This window comes from Choloepus didactylus, chromosome 6 (assembly GCF_015220235.1).
Source record: "Choloepus didactylus isolate mChoDid1 chromosome 6, mChoDid1.pri, whole genome shotgun sequence".
NCBI lineage: Eukaryota > Metazoa > Chordata > Mammalia > Pilosa > Megalonychidae > Choloepus > Choloepus didactylus.
Genome location: NC_051312.1, coordinates 10,244,379 through 10,261,189, shown reverse-complemented (window position 1 = coordinate 10,261,189; position 16,811 = coordinate 10,244,379). Strand labels below are relative to the sequence as shown.

The window sequence follows — 16,811 nt, the reverse complement described above, 5'->3', positions numbered from 1 at the left end:
AAGATAAAAAAAAAAAAAAAAAAAAAAAGAACACCCAAATCATCCCCCCCATCCCACCCTATTTTTCATTTAGTATTTTCCCCCATTTTTCTATTCATCCATCCATACACTGGATAAAGGGAGTGTGATCCACAAGGTTTTCACAATCCAACTGTCACCCATTGTAAGCTACATTGTTATACAATTGTCTTTAAGGGTCAGGGCTGCTGGGTTGGAGTTTGATAGTTTCAGCTATTTACTTCTAGCTATCCCAATACATTAAAACCTAAAAAATGTTATCTATATAGTGTGTAAGAATGTCCACCAGAGTGACCTCTCGACTCAATTTGAAATCTCTCAGCCAGTGAAACTTTATTATATTTTTTAATTAAATTCAGTTTTATTGAGATATATTCACATACCATACATCATCTATGGTGTACAATCAGCTGTTCACAGTACCATCATATAGTTATGCATTCATCACCCCAATCTATTTTTGAACATTTTCCTTACATCAGAAAGAATCAGAATAAGAATAAAAAATAAAAGTAAAAAAGAACACTCAACTCACCCTCCCCATCCCACCCTATTTTTCATTTAGTTTTTGTCCCCATTTTTCTCCTCATCCATCCATACACTGGATAAAGGGAGTGGGATCCACAAGGCTTTCACAATCACACCGTCACCTCTTGTAAGCTACATTGTTATACAATCGTCTTTAAAAGTCAAGACTACTGGGTTGGAGTTTGATAGTTTCAGATATTTACTTCTAGCTATTGCAATACATTAAAACCTAAAAAGTGTTATTTATATAGTGCATAAGAATGCCCAACAGTGTGACCTTGACTCCATTTGAAATCTCTCGGCCACTGAAACTTTGTTTCATTTCATTTCGCATCCCCCTTTTGGTCAAGATGTTCTCTATCCCACGATGCCAGGTCCTGTTTCTGAATAGTTTTAAAATATTTTCTTTGTGGTTACCCTAATTTGAAAAATATACTAACCTAGCTTCAATAACATACGTGTTCTTTGCTCCCATATCCCTCTGATTCCCCTGTGTGTTTTTTGTTTGTTTGTTTGTTTTGTCCCACTTTATTTATATTTCATGTCTGTTACTCGGAAATATGCCTTTTCCTTGTTCAGTTGTTTTCTGACTCTTACAGGAATTAAAGAGTAGAGTTCTAGATTGAGGATACAGTACTATTGGGTTTTGCATTTATCCTTTTAGTTACCCTTACTGAAGATCTTCATTTATTCCCTCTACTCCATACCACTCTCTCCTTTCTTTTTCTTTCAACCTGCAGAACTCCCTTTAGTAATTCATCATTTCATTATGTCTGGATTTTTAAACCCTCTATTCTATTCAGCTGATCTCTAATTATCCTTGTGCCATGTCCATATTTAACACATTTTAAATTGTTGTAGCTTCATAATGCTTTAAGTTGTGGTAAGGCTAGCTAGTTCTCCCTCAGTACTCTTTGCTTCTAAAATTTCTTATGTATTTTTATTTTTCTATATGAATGTTAAATTAACTAGTATTTTTCAAAAAAAAAATAATAAAACCAGTTTCTTAAAATTTCACTGGGATCAAGTTAAATTTTGGGGGAAAATTGACATCTTTGTGATATTGGACTTCCTGTCAGGGAATGTAATATACCTTTCTGCTTTTTCAAGCATTCTAGTAAGTTCTTTATTAACTTAAAAAGGTATATTCTATGGAATCTTGAAAAGAATTCAGTGTAAATCAATTAGGTCTATATCAATTATGTTATTTAAGTCTTCTATAGCTTTGCTTGTTTTTTTTCCATTTGATCTGTCATGGATTAATAGAGGTAAATTAAAGTCTCCTTTGACAGATAAGTTTCTGCTCCATTCTTGCTTTATGAATGTTGATGGTATATTCAGGAGTGGAATTAGGGAAATTAGGAATTGTTGGCAGTGGTTGGACAAGGATGATGGTGGCTTGGAAAGAAAATGTTGGAGGTAGACCCTACATGACTTGCTGATGGATTGAGTGTGGGAGGCAGGAAAAATAAGAATCCAAGATGATGCTTTGGAAATGGGTGGGAATCAAGATGGAAGAGACTAACAGAGGGTCAGGTGTGGGGTGAAGCCCAGAGTTCTGTTTTGGGTGTGTTAGAATTGAGTTGCATGGAGGTGTTAAGTGGGTCATTAGGCAGGGGTGTCCAGAACTGGAGCTGAAATGTCTAAGTCACCACAGCTGGGGCACAGGGTGAGACCCTCAGGGAGAGGAGAGTGGAAGGCACAGGCTCTACCCCGACGTGGTCAGCTCCATGGACTTGGAGGGGGTTGATCTGTACGGTATGAGGCAGGATCACCAGTTGAGAGTTAGTTCTGGTTTGCTAATGCTGCTGTTTTGCAAAATACCAGGAATGGATTGGCTTTTATAAAGGGGATTTATTTGGTTACAAAGTTACAGTCTTAAGGCCATAAAGTGTCCAAGGTAAGGCATCAACAACAGGTACCTTCACTGGAGAAAGGCCACTGGCGTCCAGAAAACCTCTGTTAACTCGGAAGGCACGTGGCTGGCATCTGCTTGGTCCCAGGTTGCATTTCAAAATGGCATTCTCCAAATATTGCTCTTGGGGCATTTTGCCCTCTCTTAGCTGCAGCTTTTCCAAAATGTCACTCGCAGTTGCTCTGAGGTCCTTCTGTCTGGGAACTCCCCTGTACAACTCCAGTGATCTAATTAACACCCACCCTGAATGGGCGGGGTAACACCTCCATGGAAATTATCTAATTAAATGTTTCACTCACAGTTGATTGAGTCACTTCTCCATGGAAACACTCAACAAATTCCAATCTAATCAACACTAGTACGTCTGCCCCCACAAGATTGCATCAGAGAACATGGAGTTTTCAGGGACATAATACATCCAAACCGGCATGGGGGCATGCAGGGAGTTCTGAAGACTAAAGACAAAATGTGAATGTTATTTTGGAAAATGGGGAAGCAGACCCACCAGAGGGTTGGGAAGGATGACTGGGCAGTGTGGAGTGCCACTTTGGGAATTTAGGTAAAAGGAGGCCAGTTGGTGTGATTTGTGGCCTCTTTGAGCTGTTCAGGTACACAGGGTATGGGAATTGTTGGGTTTAACCTGCACTGGGACTGACCTGACAAGCAATGGGAGGGGGCTAGAGAGGTAAGGGGGCTTGTAGACTGCGTGGTGATGACGGAAGACCACAGATTCTAAGAGGGATGAGAAGGGAAGTGCAGCCAGGTGGGGTGTTCCTACCAGTGATTAGTGCTAGAATCACTGGGTCAGGGCTCCTGAAAAGGCCGGAGAGTTGTCAGAGTGAGGAGAAGCTGAGATGCTACAGGGGGCAGGAGAAGCTGGCACAGACAAGGCAGAGGCAAGAGTAGATGGGATTGCGGTGGTCAGTGAACGGAGAGCAAAGAATGTTTGAAGGTTCATCTTTGTAGTTGTTGATGTCCACAATGCGATGGCAGGAAGGGGACAAGAAAAGACAGCAGGCAGGAACTGAGGGGAGTGGCAGGGAACAGTAGGGGCAGCCATCGGATGGTTTGATGGCATGGTCTTCAGAGAAGCTAGGTTTTTGAAGGGAGGAGGAGAAAAGATCTAGAAGCATGAAGAGGCCAGGCCCTGAGGCACCATGGGGGTGGCAGGTGGGGCTAGGCTGCGGGGGGCTGCAACCTTGGGGACAGGCAGGTTTCTCTCGCGCAAATGGAAGGGCATGTTAAGAGAAGACACGCTGTGCCAGAAGGCAAAGTTGAAAGCTTTAGGTCAGAGAAGAGATAAGGGTGAATAAGTATTTCTTGTCTTCCTTGTGTGGGCTGGTGAGCAGGGCAGGAGGATGCCCCTGGGGACAGCAGATCTGCCTTTGCCAAGCTCACCTTCCACTCTAGTTTGCTAATGCTGCCAGGATGCAAAACACCAGAAATGGATTGGCTTTTATAACGGGGGTTTATTTGGTTGCACAGTTACAGTTTGAAGGCCATAAAGTGACCAAGGTAACACATCAACAATCAGGTACATTCACTGGAAGATGGCCAATGGCATCCAGAAAACCTTTGTTAGCTGGGAAGGCACGTGGCTGGCGTCTGCTCCAAAGTTCTGGTTTCAAAGTGGCTTTCTCCCAGGACATTCCTCTCTAGGCTGCAGTTCCTCAAAAATGTCACTCTTAGTTGCTCTTGGGATGTTTGTCCTCTCTTAGTTTCTCTGGAGCAAGAGTCTGCTTTCAACCGCCGTTTTCAAACTGTCTCATCTGCAGCTCCTCTCTCAGCTCCTGTGCATTCTTCAAAGTGTCCCTCTTGCCTGTAGCAAGCTCACTCCTTCTGTCTGAGCTTATATAGTGCTCCAGTAAACTAATCAAGGCCCACACTGAATGGGCGGGGCCACACCTCCATGGAAATTATCCAATCAGAGTTATCACCCGCAGTTGGGTGGGGTGCATCTCCATGGAAACAATCAAAGAATTACAATCTAATCAACACTAATATAGTTGCCCACACAAGATTGCATCAAAGATAATGGCGTTTTGGAGGTCATAACACATTCAAAGTAGCACACCTTCTAAGGGGGCAGTCAAAAAAGTGCTTCGGCTGGGGCTGTGGGCCCTCCCCCAGCTCTGGGCACCTTCAGGAGGCTCCCCACAGCCCCAGGGCTAGTGGCACACGGGGGTGCTCAAGACAATTGCCTGCTGCATTGATGAAGGACCCCCACCCACTACCCCAAGTTTATAAGATGACCATACAACCATCCCAGCCCTTTTCACTCTGAGTAATCACTGCGACCCTTGAAGTCGGGCTCATGCCCCTTCTTGAATGTGGGTGGGCGGGGTGATTGTTTGTACCCTGTCCCAAGCCACGCACTGCGCCTGCCCCTCAGTCATCTCGCTTTCCCTCTCCTGGGTCTTTGGCCCCCCAGACACCATCCGGAAGATGAAGAACGATTTCCGGAAGATGGAGGACGAGATGGACCGACTGGCGACCAACATGGCGGTGATCACGGACTTCAGCGCGCGCATCAGCGCCACGCTACAGGACCGTCACGAGCGCATCACCAAGCTGGCAGGTGGGCTCTGCCCTGTCCTGTTCCACTGGTGTGCCACCTTCCAGGTGGGCCCTGGGGCTAACGCCGCACCCCCGGCCCCCAGGCGTCCACGCGCTGCTGCGGAAGCTGCAGTTCCTCTTCGAGCTGCCCTCGCGCCTCACCAAGTGCGTAGAGCTGGGCGCCTACGGGCAGGCGGTGCACTACCAGGGCCGTGCGCGGGCCGTGCTGCAGCAGTACCAGCACCTGCCGTCATTCCGCGCCATCCAGGATGACTGCCAGGTCATCACGGCCCGCCTGGCCCAGCAGCTACGGCAGCGGTTCAGGTACGGTCCGGCGCCCTGGCCCTTGCCCCTGCCCTCCTCCCGGGCCCTGCGCGCCAGGGGCCTTGGAGCCCTACCTGCACCCAGGCACGTTTGGCCCTGCTGAGCTCTCACCCTGCCCAGGCTTCCCTGTCCCCCACCAGCTTCTGTCTTCCTCGCCCCAGCCACCCTTCCAGTCCCACCTGCGGCTCAAGTCCCTGCCCTGACCGCCCTGTCCCTCCCTGCAGGGAGGGCGGCTCAGGCGCCCCGGAGCAGGCTGAGTGCGTGGAGCTGCTACTGGCCCTGGGCGAGCCTGCAGAGGAGCTGTGTGAGGAGTTCCTGGCACATGCCCGTGGGCGGCTGGAGGAGGAACTGAGCAGCCTGGAGGCAGAGCTGGGGCCCTCCCCTCCCGCACCCGACGTTTTGGAATTCACCGACCGCGGGGGCAGCGGCTTCGTGGGCGGCCTCTGCCAAGTGGCTGCGGCCTACCAGGAGCTGTTTGCCGCCCAGGGCCCGGAGGGTGCCCAGAAGCTGGCGGCCTTTGCCCGGGACCTGGGCAGCCGCTACTTTGCGCTGGTAGAGCGGCGGCTGGCACAGGAGCAGGGGGGCGGTGACAACTCGCTGCTGGTGCGGGCACTGGATCGCTTCCACCGGCGCCTGCGAGCCCCCGGGGCGCTGCTTGCCGCCGCAGGGCTGGCCGACGCTGCCACTGAGATCGTGGAGCGGGTGGCCCGTGAGCGCCTGGGCCATCACCTGCAGGGCCTGCGCGCTGCCTTCCTTGGCTGCCTGACCGATATGCGCCAGGCGCTGGCAGCACCCCGCCTGGCAGGGAAGGAAGGCCCTGGCCTGGCTGAGTTGCTGGCCAACGTGGCCAGCTCCATCCTGAGCCACATCAAGGCCTCGCTGGCCGCCGTGCACCTCTTCACCGCCAAAGAGGTGTCCTTCTCCAACAAGCCCTACTTCCGGGTACGCCTGACCCAATCCTGCAGACTGGCCCTCTAGTTCCCTTCTGCCAGTGCTCGGGGGACTGGGACAGCAGGGACCAGGGCACACAGTCCCTGCCCCAGGCACTCTGGGTGTGGTTTCAGGCTCTCTGAGGAAGGTTGGCACAGGAACAGAGCAGATGGAGGGGTTGGGAAAGCTCTGAGGGGCATCTGCAGCCTGGGTGAGAACAGGAGGGTGACAGGGTCCCTGGTGCTGGCTCTGCTCCTTCCGCGTCCCCTTCCCAGCACAGGAGCTGCTCCAAGGAACCAGAATGCAGGATGAAGCTGCCCCTGGGCCCAGCACCCAGGGCCATAGCAGAGGGTCCCCTGCAGTGCTGTCCTGGAAGAGGGAACCTGCTGTGAATCTGGGCCCCTCTTCCTTGCAGGGTGAGTTCTGCAGCCAGGGCGTCCGTGAGGGCCTCATCGTGGGCTTCATTCGCTCCATGTGTCAGACGGCCCAGAGCTTCTGTGACAGCCCCGGGGAGAAGGGGGGCGCCACGCCACCTGCCCTGCTGTTGCTGCTCTCCCGCCTCTGCCTGGACTATGAGACGGCCACCATCTCCTACATCCTCACCCTCACCGATGAACAGTTTCTAGTGCAGGTACCCGGGCTCGGTGGCTGGGAGCCCAGGAGGCTGGGTGGTGCCCTCCTGGCCCAACCCAGGCCAGCTGCCCACACCACCCCCAAGCTCTGCATCGCACACTCCGGTCCTGGCTGCTGGCCTGGCAGTGGCCCCTAGGATCCACTTCTCCCTCCACCTCCCCGACTCAGGACCAGTCTCCAGTGACGCCTGTGAGCACGCTGTGTGCGGAGGCCCGGGAGACGGCGCGGCGGCTGCTGACCCACTACGTGAAGGTGCAGGGCCTGGTCATCTCGCAGATGCTGCGCAAGAGCGTGGAGACGCGGGACTGGCTCAGCACTCTGGAGCCACGGAATGTGCGTGCTGTCATGAAGCGGGTGGTGGAGGACACGACGGCTATTGATGTGCAGGTGCTGCCCCGGAGCCCTGAAGCAAGCTCCCTAGGGTGTTGGGGAGACAACCCTGTGAGGCTCAAGACAGCAAGGCGGGCATTGCCTGCATCCGTGGCCTTGTTGCTCTTTGGTCCTGGAGCATGGCTTCATCGCCCCCACTTCACTGATGAGGAAGCTGAGGGCAGGGCTGGGCTGAAGACTGGGCCTCAGAACCAACACTTGGGTCCTGCCTTTGTCCCTCTCGACTGGTTCGATAAACAGTGATTGGGAACCAGTTAGGTGGCAGGCACGGCAGTGACAACTCTGATTCTTGTAACCAAGGAGTAGGAAACTTGGGGCATCCTAGGTGGGCTTCTTGATACCCAAGGGCACCTGGTGGGGGGCTGGAGGTCCCCCGTGCCCTGGCCTTCCTGCAGTACCTGCTTTCCCCCCAGGTGGGGCTCCTGTACGAGGAGGGTGTCCGCAAGGCCCAGAGCAGCGACTCCAGCAAGAGGACCTTCTCCGTGTACAGCAGCTCACGGCAGCAGGGCCGCTACGCACCCAGCTACACACCCAGGTCAGGCCGTGTGGTCTGGGGCACCCCAATGGGAATGGAGAGAGAGGATGGGTGTGCAAGACGGGTTCTGATTCCTGTCTTTTCTCACCCTCCCCCAGTGCCCCGATGGACACCAACCTCTTGAGCAATATCCAGAAGCTGTTCTCTGAACGAATTGACGTGTTCACCCCTGTGGAGTTCAACAAGGTCCAAAGTCCCCGCTGACCTGGGGAAGGTTGGCTGGGGGTGACCCTGGCCCCCAGGCCTTGTCTCTGAGCTTCCCCAGGGCTGCTTCTAGGAGTGGGTGGTCGACCAGAGACCCACCCTTTTCCTTGCCTACCCCCACCCCATCCCATAGCCCCCTGCCTGTCCTTGGTATGGCTGTGGTTTATGGGGACTGACCTGCTATGCCTCTTGCCCCTGTCCTTGTACCCATAGTAGTTCTTGGTCCTCCCTGGGAATCCTATTCACACCATGGTCCCTGTCCCACTCCACTCCAGGCTCAGGGACCCAGTGTTCCTCTTTCTGTGACTAATGCCCCCCATCCCTTGTCAGTGCTGACCCCCATCTCTGCCTTTCCCCTCCCCTCCAGATGGAGGTTGGAACCCTCTATCCCTCCCTTTTCCTGATTCCTGGGACTTCCCACCCCAATCCCTACTTGAGGCACTTTTGCCTCCCGGGCACCTGCCCAGAGCTTGTGTTCCCCTCCCAACCCCTGCTGTGGTTGAGCTGCGGTCCCTGGGTCCCTGTTGCAGGTCTCGGTGTTGACGGGCATCATCAAGATCAGCCTGAAGACGCTGCTGGAGTGTGTGCGGCTGCGCACCTTCGGGCGCTTCGGGCTGCAGCAGGTGCAGGTGGACTGCCACTTTCTGCAGCTCTACCTGTGGCGCTTCGTGGCCGACGAGGAGCTGGTGCACCTGCTGCTGGACGAAGTGGTGGCGTCGGCGGCCCTGCGCTGCCCGGACCCGGTGCCCATGGAGCCCAGCGTGGTGGAGGTCATCTGCGAGCGCGGCTAGGGCCCGCGGCCGCCCCGCCCCGGCCCCCCTCACCCCAGTCTCTCTCCTAATAAAGAGGTGCCGTCTCTTTCAGGCTCTGGCTTTGCTGCTGCTGGGTGTCTGCCGGCGCTCGCCGGGGGTGGGGTTTGCAGGCTGAGGCTACCGGAGCGCTCGCGTCGGGCACGCCCCCGAGACCCGATTGGCTGGTCCGCTGGGTCCTATTAAAGGCTCAGGGACAGGCGCCTTCACAGCCGAGCTGAGGTGACAGGTGCCGGAGAGGCGGTCCGGATCCTCGGCGTCACCGAGCCCTTCTCTGGGGCATGGGGCGGGCTCCGTTTCCTTTGTGAGCCGCCCCCGGACCCGGGCGTAGAGGAGACCATGGCCCCTCCTCAGGGTCCCCGGGCCCCGCTGGAGTTCGGGGGCCCCTTGGGTAATGAGGCAGGGAGGAGAGGGGTCCTGGGGGTAGGGGTTCAGCGAGGGTGAGCTCCGAGCGGGGTTGGGGGCGGGGGCTGCGGAGGACGAGGTGGGTGTCGGGATGGAGGGCTTGAGGGATCTGCGGGCCTGCGCGGAGGGGGGGGGGGTGGTGTCCAGTTCTTGGACTGCAGAGCGGGGGGCTTAGGAGTGGAGGGCTGAGAGGAGTGGGGGAGCAGGAGGAGGGTCTTCGAGGGGTCCTGGGGACGGAGGACCAAGAACGAAGCCTGGGAAGGGGGTTAAGGACTGAGAACAGGCTATGGAGGCGGGCAGTGGGAACGCGGAGCGGCTCTGGAGACGTGATCGGCCCCGTGCCTTTGTCGCCCCATCCCCCTTAGGCGCCGCGGCGCTGCTGCTGCTGCTCCCCGCCACCATGTTCCATCTGCTCCTGGTGGCCCGCTCGGGGCCGGCGCGCCTCCTGGGCCCGCCCCCCTATCTGCCCGGGCTGGAAGCCCTGTGGAGCCCGCGGGCGCTGCTGCTCTGGTTCACCTGGCTCGGCTTGCAGGCGGGGCTCTACCTGCTGCCTGCGCGCAAGGTGTGGGTTCCGCTCCCAGACGCGCGGGGTGGGGGGTGGGATGGGGGAGAGCCGAGGGAGGGGGTCGGCGAGGGGAAGGCACCCCCCTCCTTACTTCTCTGAGTCCCCCTGTACCCACAGATGGCCGAGGGGCAGGAATTGAAGGACAAGAGTCGCCTGCGCTACCCCATTAACGGTGCCTGGGGGGACCTGCCCTTGCAAGGGCGTCGCGCGTGTGGGGGGTGGAGCTCTAGGCCTAGTGGGGAGGACCGTGGGGATTAGCCTGGGCTACCCCCAACTCCCTTTCACACCTGCCGCGGACCCCCGGGGGAGTCACTGCCGGTCTCCGCGCCACTTGCCCCACCCCCCCCACCTCGTTTGCTGCTATTCTGTGCACCTAAGCAATAGCTGGGGAGACTCTGAACACCAGAGAGACAGCCTAATGGCTCGGGACGAGGTCCGTGACCCCCTAAGCTTGGGGCTGTGTGCGTCAAGGGTGGAGGGTCGGGGGTGAGGGGCCGCAGCCCCCAGGGCTCACTGTGTGCCGCGGTTCAGGCTTCCAGGCCCTGGTGCTGACAGCCCTGTTGGTGGGGCTGGGGGTGTCAGTCGGGCTGCCCCTGGGGGCGCTCCCGGAAATGCTCTTGCCCTTGGCATTTGCGGCCACCCTCACCGCCTTCATCTTCAGCCTCCTTCTCTATTTGAAGTCCCTGGCAGCCCCTGCTTCGGCCCTGGCACCTGGCGGGAACTCAGGTAAGAGGGTCCCACTGAGGGAGGGGGATGGGGGTGCGTGCCTGCATCTTCACCCTCCGTTATTCTCCAGGCAATCCCATTTACGACTTTTTCCTGGGACGGGAGCTCAACCCGCGCATCAGTTTCCTTGACTTAAAATATTTCTGCGAACTGCGGCCTGGCCTCATTGGTTGGGTATGTTGAGCTTGGTGGAGCTGGCCCCGGGCCTGGGGTAGGGGTGCGTTGGGATGGGGTAGGGCAGTGGGCAGGGCCAAAATTATGCAGACATAAATAATTACTCATTCATCCAGTCCACAAACACTTGTTGAATTCACTATGTGTCCCAGGGCTGCTCTAAGTACTGGGAGACAAAAGAGGAAAAAAAAAAAAAAAATCTGTGTCCTCAAGGAGCTTGTATTCTAGTGGAAAAGAGAAAAGAAGGTTAGCAGGTATATATATGTATATAGCATGCTAGGGTATGACAAGTGCTATGGAGAAAAACAACAGGGAAGGAGAGAAGAAAGCATGTGCATTTTTTTTTTTAAATTTTATTGATATTGTTCATATACCATATACAATCATCCAGGGATCCAAAGTGTAGAATCAGTTGCCCACAGTACAATCATACAGCTGTGCATCCATCACCACAATTTTTTTTCAATTTTTAGGACATTTTCATTACTTCAGTAAAGATATAAAGACCAAAAAGGAAACTCAAATCCTTCCAAACCTCTCACCACCCTCCCTCCATTAATGACTCATAGTGTTGGTATAGTACCTTTGTTACTGTTGATGAAGGAATGTTAAAACACTACTAACTGTAGTACATAGTTTGCAATATTTTTTTCCTATATGCCCCTCTATTATTAACTTCTAGTTATAGTGTCATACATTTGTTCTAGTTCATGAGGGAGATATCTAATATTTGTACAGTTAATCATGGACATTGTCCACCACAAGATTCACTGTTTTATATGTTCCCATATTTTAACCTCCAACTTTCCTTCTGGTGACATACATGGCTCTAAGCTTCCCCTTTCCACCACATTCACACACCATTCAGCACTGTTAGTTATTCTCACAGTAACATGCTACCATCACCTCTGTCCACTTCCAAACACTTAGGTCCAACCTAGTTGAACATTCTGCTTATAATAAGCAACTGCTCCCCATTCTTTAGCCTCAGTCTATATCCTAGTAACTTATATTTCATGTCTATGAGTTTACATATTTTAATTAGTTCATATCAGTGAGGCCATACAATATCTGTCCTTAAGTGTCTGACTTATTTCACTCAATACAGTGCCTGCAAGGTTTCTTCATCAACCTGTTTTTTTTTTGTTTGCTTTTTTTTTAAAGATGGTTTTGTTCACCCAGCATACATTCCATCCTAAGTAAACAATTGATGGTTCCCTGTATAATCATGTATTTAGGCATTCACCACCATCACCACTATCTATATAAGGACATCTCCATTTCTTCCACGAAGAAGGAGGAAGAGTCAAAGAAGGTAGAGAGACAAAAGAAAAAGAAAAACAACTGCTAAAACGCAACAAAAGAGAAGATAGAATTAAACTAAAGTACACTACAAGATTCAGACAACATCACCAATGCCAAAAGTCCCATACACTTCCTTTATGTTCCCCTCTTATAAGCATTTAGCTTTGGTTTATTGCCTTTGTTACATTAAAGGAAGCATAATACCATGTTTCTGTTGACTACAGTTTCTAGTTTGCGTTGATTGTATTTTATCCCCAATACCACCATATTTTTAACACCTTGCAAGGTTGACATTCATTTGTTCTATCTCATGTAAAAACATATTTGTACATTTTATCACAATTGTTGAGCACTCCAGGTTTCCCTGAGTTATACAGTCCCAGTCTTTATCTTTCCTCTTTCCTTCTGGTTTCCCACATGCTCCTAACCTTCCTCTTTCAATCATACAGTCATCTTTGTTCAATGTACTTACATTGTTGTGTTACCATCACCCAAAATTGTGTTCCAAATCTCTCACTCCTGTCTTTTCCTGTCTGTCTGTAGTGCTCCCTTTAGTATTTCCTATCGTGCAGGTATCTTGTTCACACACTCTCTCATTGTCTGTTTGTCAGAGAATATTTTAAACTCTCCCTCATATTTGAAGGATAGTTTTGCCAGATATAGGATTCGTGGTTGGCAGTTTTTCTCTTTCAGTATCTTAAATACATCACACCACTTCCTTCTTGCCTCCATGGTTTCTGCTGAGAAATCCACACATAGTCTTTTAAGCTTCCTTTGTATGTGATAGATCACTTTTCTCTTGCTGTGTTCAGGATTCTCTCTTTGTCTTTGACGTTTGATAATCTGATTATTAAGTGTCTTGGCATAGGCCTATTCAGATCTATTCTGTTTGGTTTATGCTGCACTTCTTGGATCTGTAATTTTATGTCTTTCATAAGAGATGGGAAATTTTCATCGATTATTTCCTCTATTATTTCTTCTGCCCCTTGTCTCTTCTTTTCTCCTTCTGGGACACCCATGACATGTACATTAATGCACTTCATGTTATCATTCAGTTCCCTGAGATGTTGCTCATATTTTTCCGTTCTTTTCCCTGTCTGTTCTTTTGTGTGTAGGATTTCAGGTGTCTTGTTCTACAGTTTCTGAGAGTTTTCTTCTTCCTCTTGAGATCTGCTGTTGTATGTCTCCATTGTGTTTTTCATCTCTTGCATTGTGCCTTTCATTCCCATAGATTCTGCCAGTTTTTTTTTCAAACTTTTGATTTCTTCCTCATGTTCACCCAGTGTTTTCTTTATATCTTTCATCTCTTTTGCCATTATCTTCCCTAAACTCGTTGACTTGGTTTTTGAATTGATTTAGCATATTTCTTTGAAAATCTTTAATTGTTTCATTAAAGTGAAACAATATCTCAACTGTATGTTAATTGAGCTGTAAGTTTGTTCCTTTGACTGGGCCATATCTTTGTTTTTCCTGTTGTAATCTGTAGTTTTCTGTTATCTAGGCATCTGGTTTCCTTGGTTATTCCAATCAGATTTTTCCATACCAGAACTGGTTCAGATCTCAGAATGGGGTTATATTCAGTTTCAAGTCTCACTGCAGATGCGTCTTAGAGATTGAGTCTTTCCTGTGAGGCCTCTAGCCACTATGCTTTTCCTAACATGCCCAGCAGGTGGCGTCTGTCAACCTGTCACTGCCAACTAGTGTAAGGAGGTGTGGCCCCTTTAGTTTCTGTTTTGGCTGTTTTCCCCCAGGGTCTGGGGGCTGAGTTCTGACGGGAGGGCTGTCCTTGAGCTGGGCCCCACCTCCTTCCTCTTAGGGAAGATACACTCCCTAGGGGTGCTTCTGTTATCTCCACCTGTCTGGGTCAGAGCCCTGCAAACTGAAAATGGCTGAGGCTCTCTCCACTGAATCACTCAGGTTGAGAAAGAGAGAAAGGGAAAGAAAGCCCCTTTTCAGAGCCAGTTCACAGCCCTCCAGTTTCGCCCACTGGTCAGAGAGAGCCCCTGGTCTTTCTGGCTCTTTAAGATCAGTCCTCTCTAAAAGCCTCTGTCTGCTTGTGAGGGGTTTGTCTATGTTGGTAGCTTGTATTCAGCAGTCCACATTTGTTAATTACAACCCCAATTGGAGCTGAGCTATATTTGCTGGCTCTGGGAAGGCTGGTTTCTTCTACAGTGAGAGTTTGCAGCTCAGCCTGCTGTAGGGGGAGGGGACTCCTGGCACAGTTCCGCAGTTTTTACTTACAGATTTTATGCTGCAATCTTAGCCATTCCACCCAATCCAGGTGGGTGTACAATGTGTGGACAGTCACGGTTGTCCCCCAGCAGTTGTTCCAGATTATTTACTAGTTGTTCCTGGTTGCTTGTTAGTTGTTCCAGGGGACTAACTAAATTCCACTACTCTCTATGCCACCATCTTGCCACAAGTCCAGCATGTGCAATTTTAAAGAAAGCAGTTATGCACAAAATCTATTTCATGGAGAGGAGGGAGAGCACACATGCTGTTTGATGTGTCAAGACAGTGAGAGCCTAATCTCGCCTACTGGCGGCCCAGGCAACATTCCAGACATGTTCTTAGGTTACCATCACCCATGCTGGATATTGGCCAAGATTTCCCAAACAGCCTCTTGGGCAAGGTCTCATCAGCCTCCAAGGCTATTTCCTCATCCTGGAATTGGGATAGAATAATAGCTTCCTCTTCAGACCATGGTGAGGACTGGAGATGGTCACCCAAAGGACCGCAACGAGCCAGGTGCTCTACAGTGGGGGTGTGCAGGACAGGCTGGCTCCCAGCCAACTGTCACTGGGCACTTCCCATGTGCCAGACATGCTGTGCTTAGCGCTTTGCATGCATTATGCCACTCAGTCCTCAGACGGCTCCGAGGGGCAGATATACAATCATCCCCATTGTCCACCTTGGGGGGAAAACCAAGCTTCATAGAAGGGGAGCAGCTTGCCCAAGCAGGAAAGCTGAGCTGCAAAACCAGGTCAGTTTTACCTCTGGAGCCCAAACATCCAACTGCTCCCTCTGCTGCTCTCCCAAAGGGCATGCTACAGGCCAGGGTGAGGGAAAATGGGCCCAGAGGGCCTCAGCCCACTGCAGCTCTTGCCCCTGGGTACAGGGCCTGCATGTATTCCACAAAGGGCTGGAGAGTGAGCAACTGTGCCAGTGAAGGCAGAGAAGGGGAGAGGCTAGCTGCAGCCCCACCCAGGTGCTGCCATCTCTGTGGAGACCAGCTGGGGACAGACTGTCTTGTCTCCCCTCCCCCAAGGTCCTCATCAACCTGGCATTGCTGGTGCAGGAGGTAGAGCTGTGGGGCAGTCCCTCTCTGGCCATGTGTCTGGTCAATGGCTTCCAGCTACTCTATGTGGTAGATGCCCTCTGGCACGAGGTGAGGCTGGACTGGGCAAGGGAGGCTGGACGGGGGTGTGAGGGCTTTGTGGGGACACAGCTGGCATGTTTGGGCCTTGTCCCTGCAGGAGAGCATCCTTACCACCATGGACATCACACATGATGGGTTTGGCTTCATGTTGGCCTTTGGGGACTTAGCCTGGGTGCCCTTCACCTACAGCCTGCAGGCCCAGTTCCTGCTGCACCACCCGCAGCCCCTTGGGCTGCCCATGGCCTCCATCATCTGCTTCATCAACGGTCAGTCAGGACAATGCAAAAGGCTGGGCCCATTAGTCCCTTTCCTCTTATCAATCATTCAGTTTACTCAGCACCCACTAGGGAGGTGCCAACCTTCAAGTTGGGGGTTGGGTCCTGGGGCTCCAAGTATACTAGGTGGGGCTGCGGACATGGTGGGCAATCAGTGTCAGGCAGAAGACTGTGACCCTCGACCTGCCCACTTTTCCCCACAGCTACCGGTTACTATATCTTCCGTGGGGCCAATTCCCAGAAAGACACCTTCCGAAAGAATCCTTCTGACCCCAGAGTGGCTGGTGAGCTGGGGCCCTAGGGTGCCTTTGTGGTGGCAGGGCTGCTGGGCTTCCTGGGCATTTCCCTCACCCCTGCATCTCTCCCCAGATCTCGAGACCATCTCTACAGCCACAGGGCGGCGGCTGCTGGTGTCTGGGTGGTGGGGTATGGTCCGCCACCCCAACTACCTTGGAGACCTTGCCATGGCTCTGGCCTGGTCGCTGCCCTGTGGTGAGCAGGTTGGGGGCCAGAGGTGGAGTGGGGGCCATAGGATGCCAGCCTGGGTGTGGAACAGAGAACAGGGCCGTACCCCAGCAGAGGGAGTAGAGAGGGAGTTGAGATGGGCCCAGCCTGGGACTGCCTCACTGCAGTCCCTGGACAGATTCTTTCACTGCTGAGCCTTGATGCACCCGGAGCCCCTGGGTGTGGAAACCTTTGTGAACAGGAGGACTGGCTCGGTGATCAGAGTATACCATCCCCACAGGGGTGTCCCACCTGCTGCCCTACTTCTACTTTTTCTACTTCACTGCACTGCTGGTGCACCGGGAGGCTCGAGATGAGCGGCAGTGCCTGCAGAAGTACGGCCTGGCCTGGCACGAATACTGTCAGCGTGTGCGTTACCGCATCGTGCCCTACATCTACTGAGAAGCACCACACCTGCCCTAGGTCCGGGCTCCTGTGCACCCATCTAGCACATCCAGCATGAGGAGCCTGGGCACTACCCAGCCCTGAGCTCCACCAGGGACCTGAGGAGGTGGGCTTGAACAGCCTCACAGAAGAGGTGGCTTGGAGCAAGGAGAAACGGAAGCCAGTGCCTAAAACTGGAGTGGAGGGGGCAGGGATGGTCTTCCTCCTTTGAATAAACATCTGAAACCCTTA

The 16,811-nt window shown here is 52.4% G+C and overlaps 2 protein-coding genes across 2 annotated transcripts in view; both read left to right on the top strand.

The window, feature by feature from the left end:
- Positions 1-9,748, top strand: part of VPS51 (VPS51 subunit of GARP complex) — a 22,416-nt gene extending 12,668 nt beyond the window's left edge. Inside the window, exons 3-11 of the mRNA XM_037839052.1 lie at positions 4,893-5,039; positions 5,122-5,341; positions 5,566-6,283; positions 6,687-6,902; positions 7,073-7,291; positions 7,708-7,829; positions 7,928-8,015; positions 8,564-8,881; positions 9,613-9,748. Of these exons, the coding sequence (XP_037694980.1) occupies positions 4,893-5,039; positions 5,122-5,341; positions 5,566-6,283; positions 6,687-6,902; positions 7,073-7,291; positions 7,708-7,829; positions 7,928-8,015; positions 8,564-8,824 (1,991 nt within the window). The 3' untranslated portion in view covers positions 8,825-8,881; positions 9,613-9,748. The remainder of the gene's footprint in view (positions 1-4,892; positions 5,040-5,121; positions 5,342-5,565; positions 6,284-6,686; positions 6,903-7,072; positions 7,292-7,707; positions 7,830-7,927; positions 8,016-8,563; positions 8,882-9,612) is intronic.
- Positions 8,959-16,811, top strand: TM7SF2 (transmembrane 7 superfamily member 2). Its single transcript, XM_037839053.1, has 10 exons — positions 8,959-9,233; positions 9,613-9,809; positions 9,930-9,984; positions 10,344-10,538; positions 10,609-10,712; positions 15,286-15,405; positions 15,494-15,662; positions 15,875-15,955; positions 16,041-16,163; positions 16,417-16,811. Exons 1-10 carry the CDS (start codon positions 9,182-9,184, stop codon positions 16,575-16,577), a joined length of 1,257 nt encoding a protein of 418 aa, XP_037694981.1. The 5' UTR covers positions 8,959-9,181; the 3' UTR covers positions 16,578-16,811.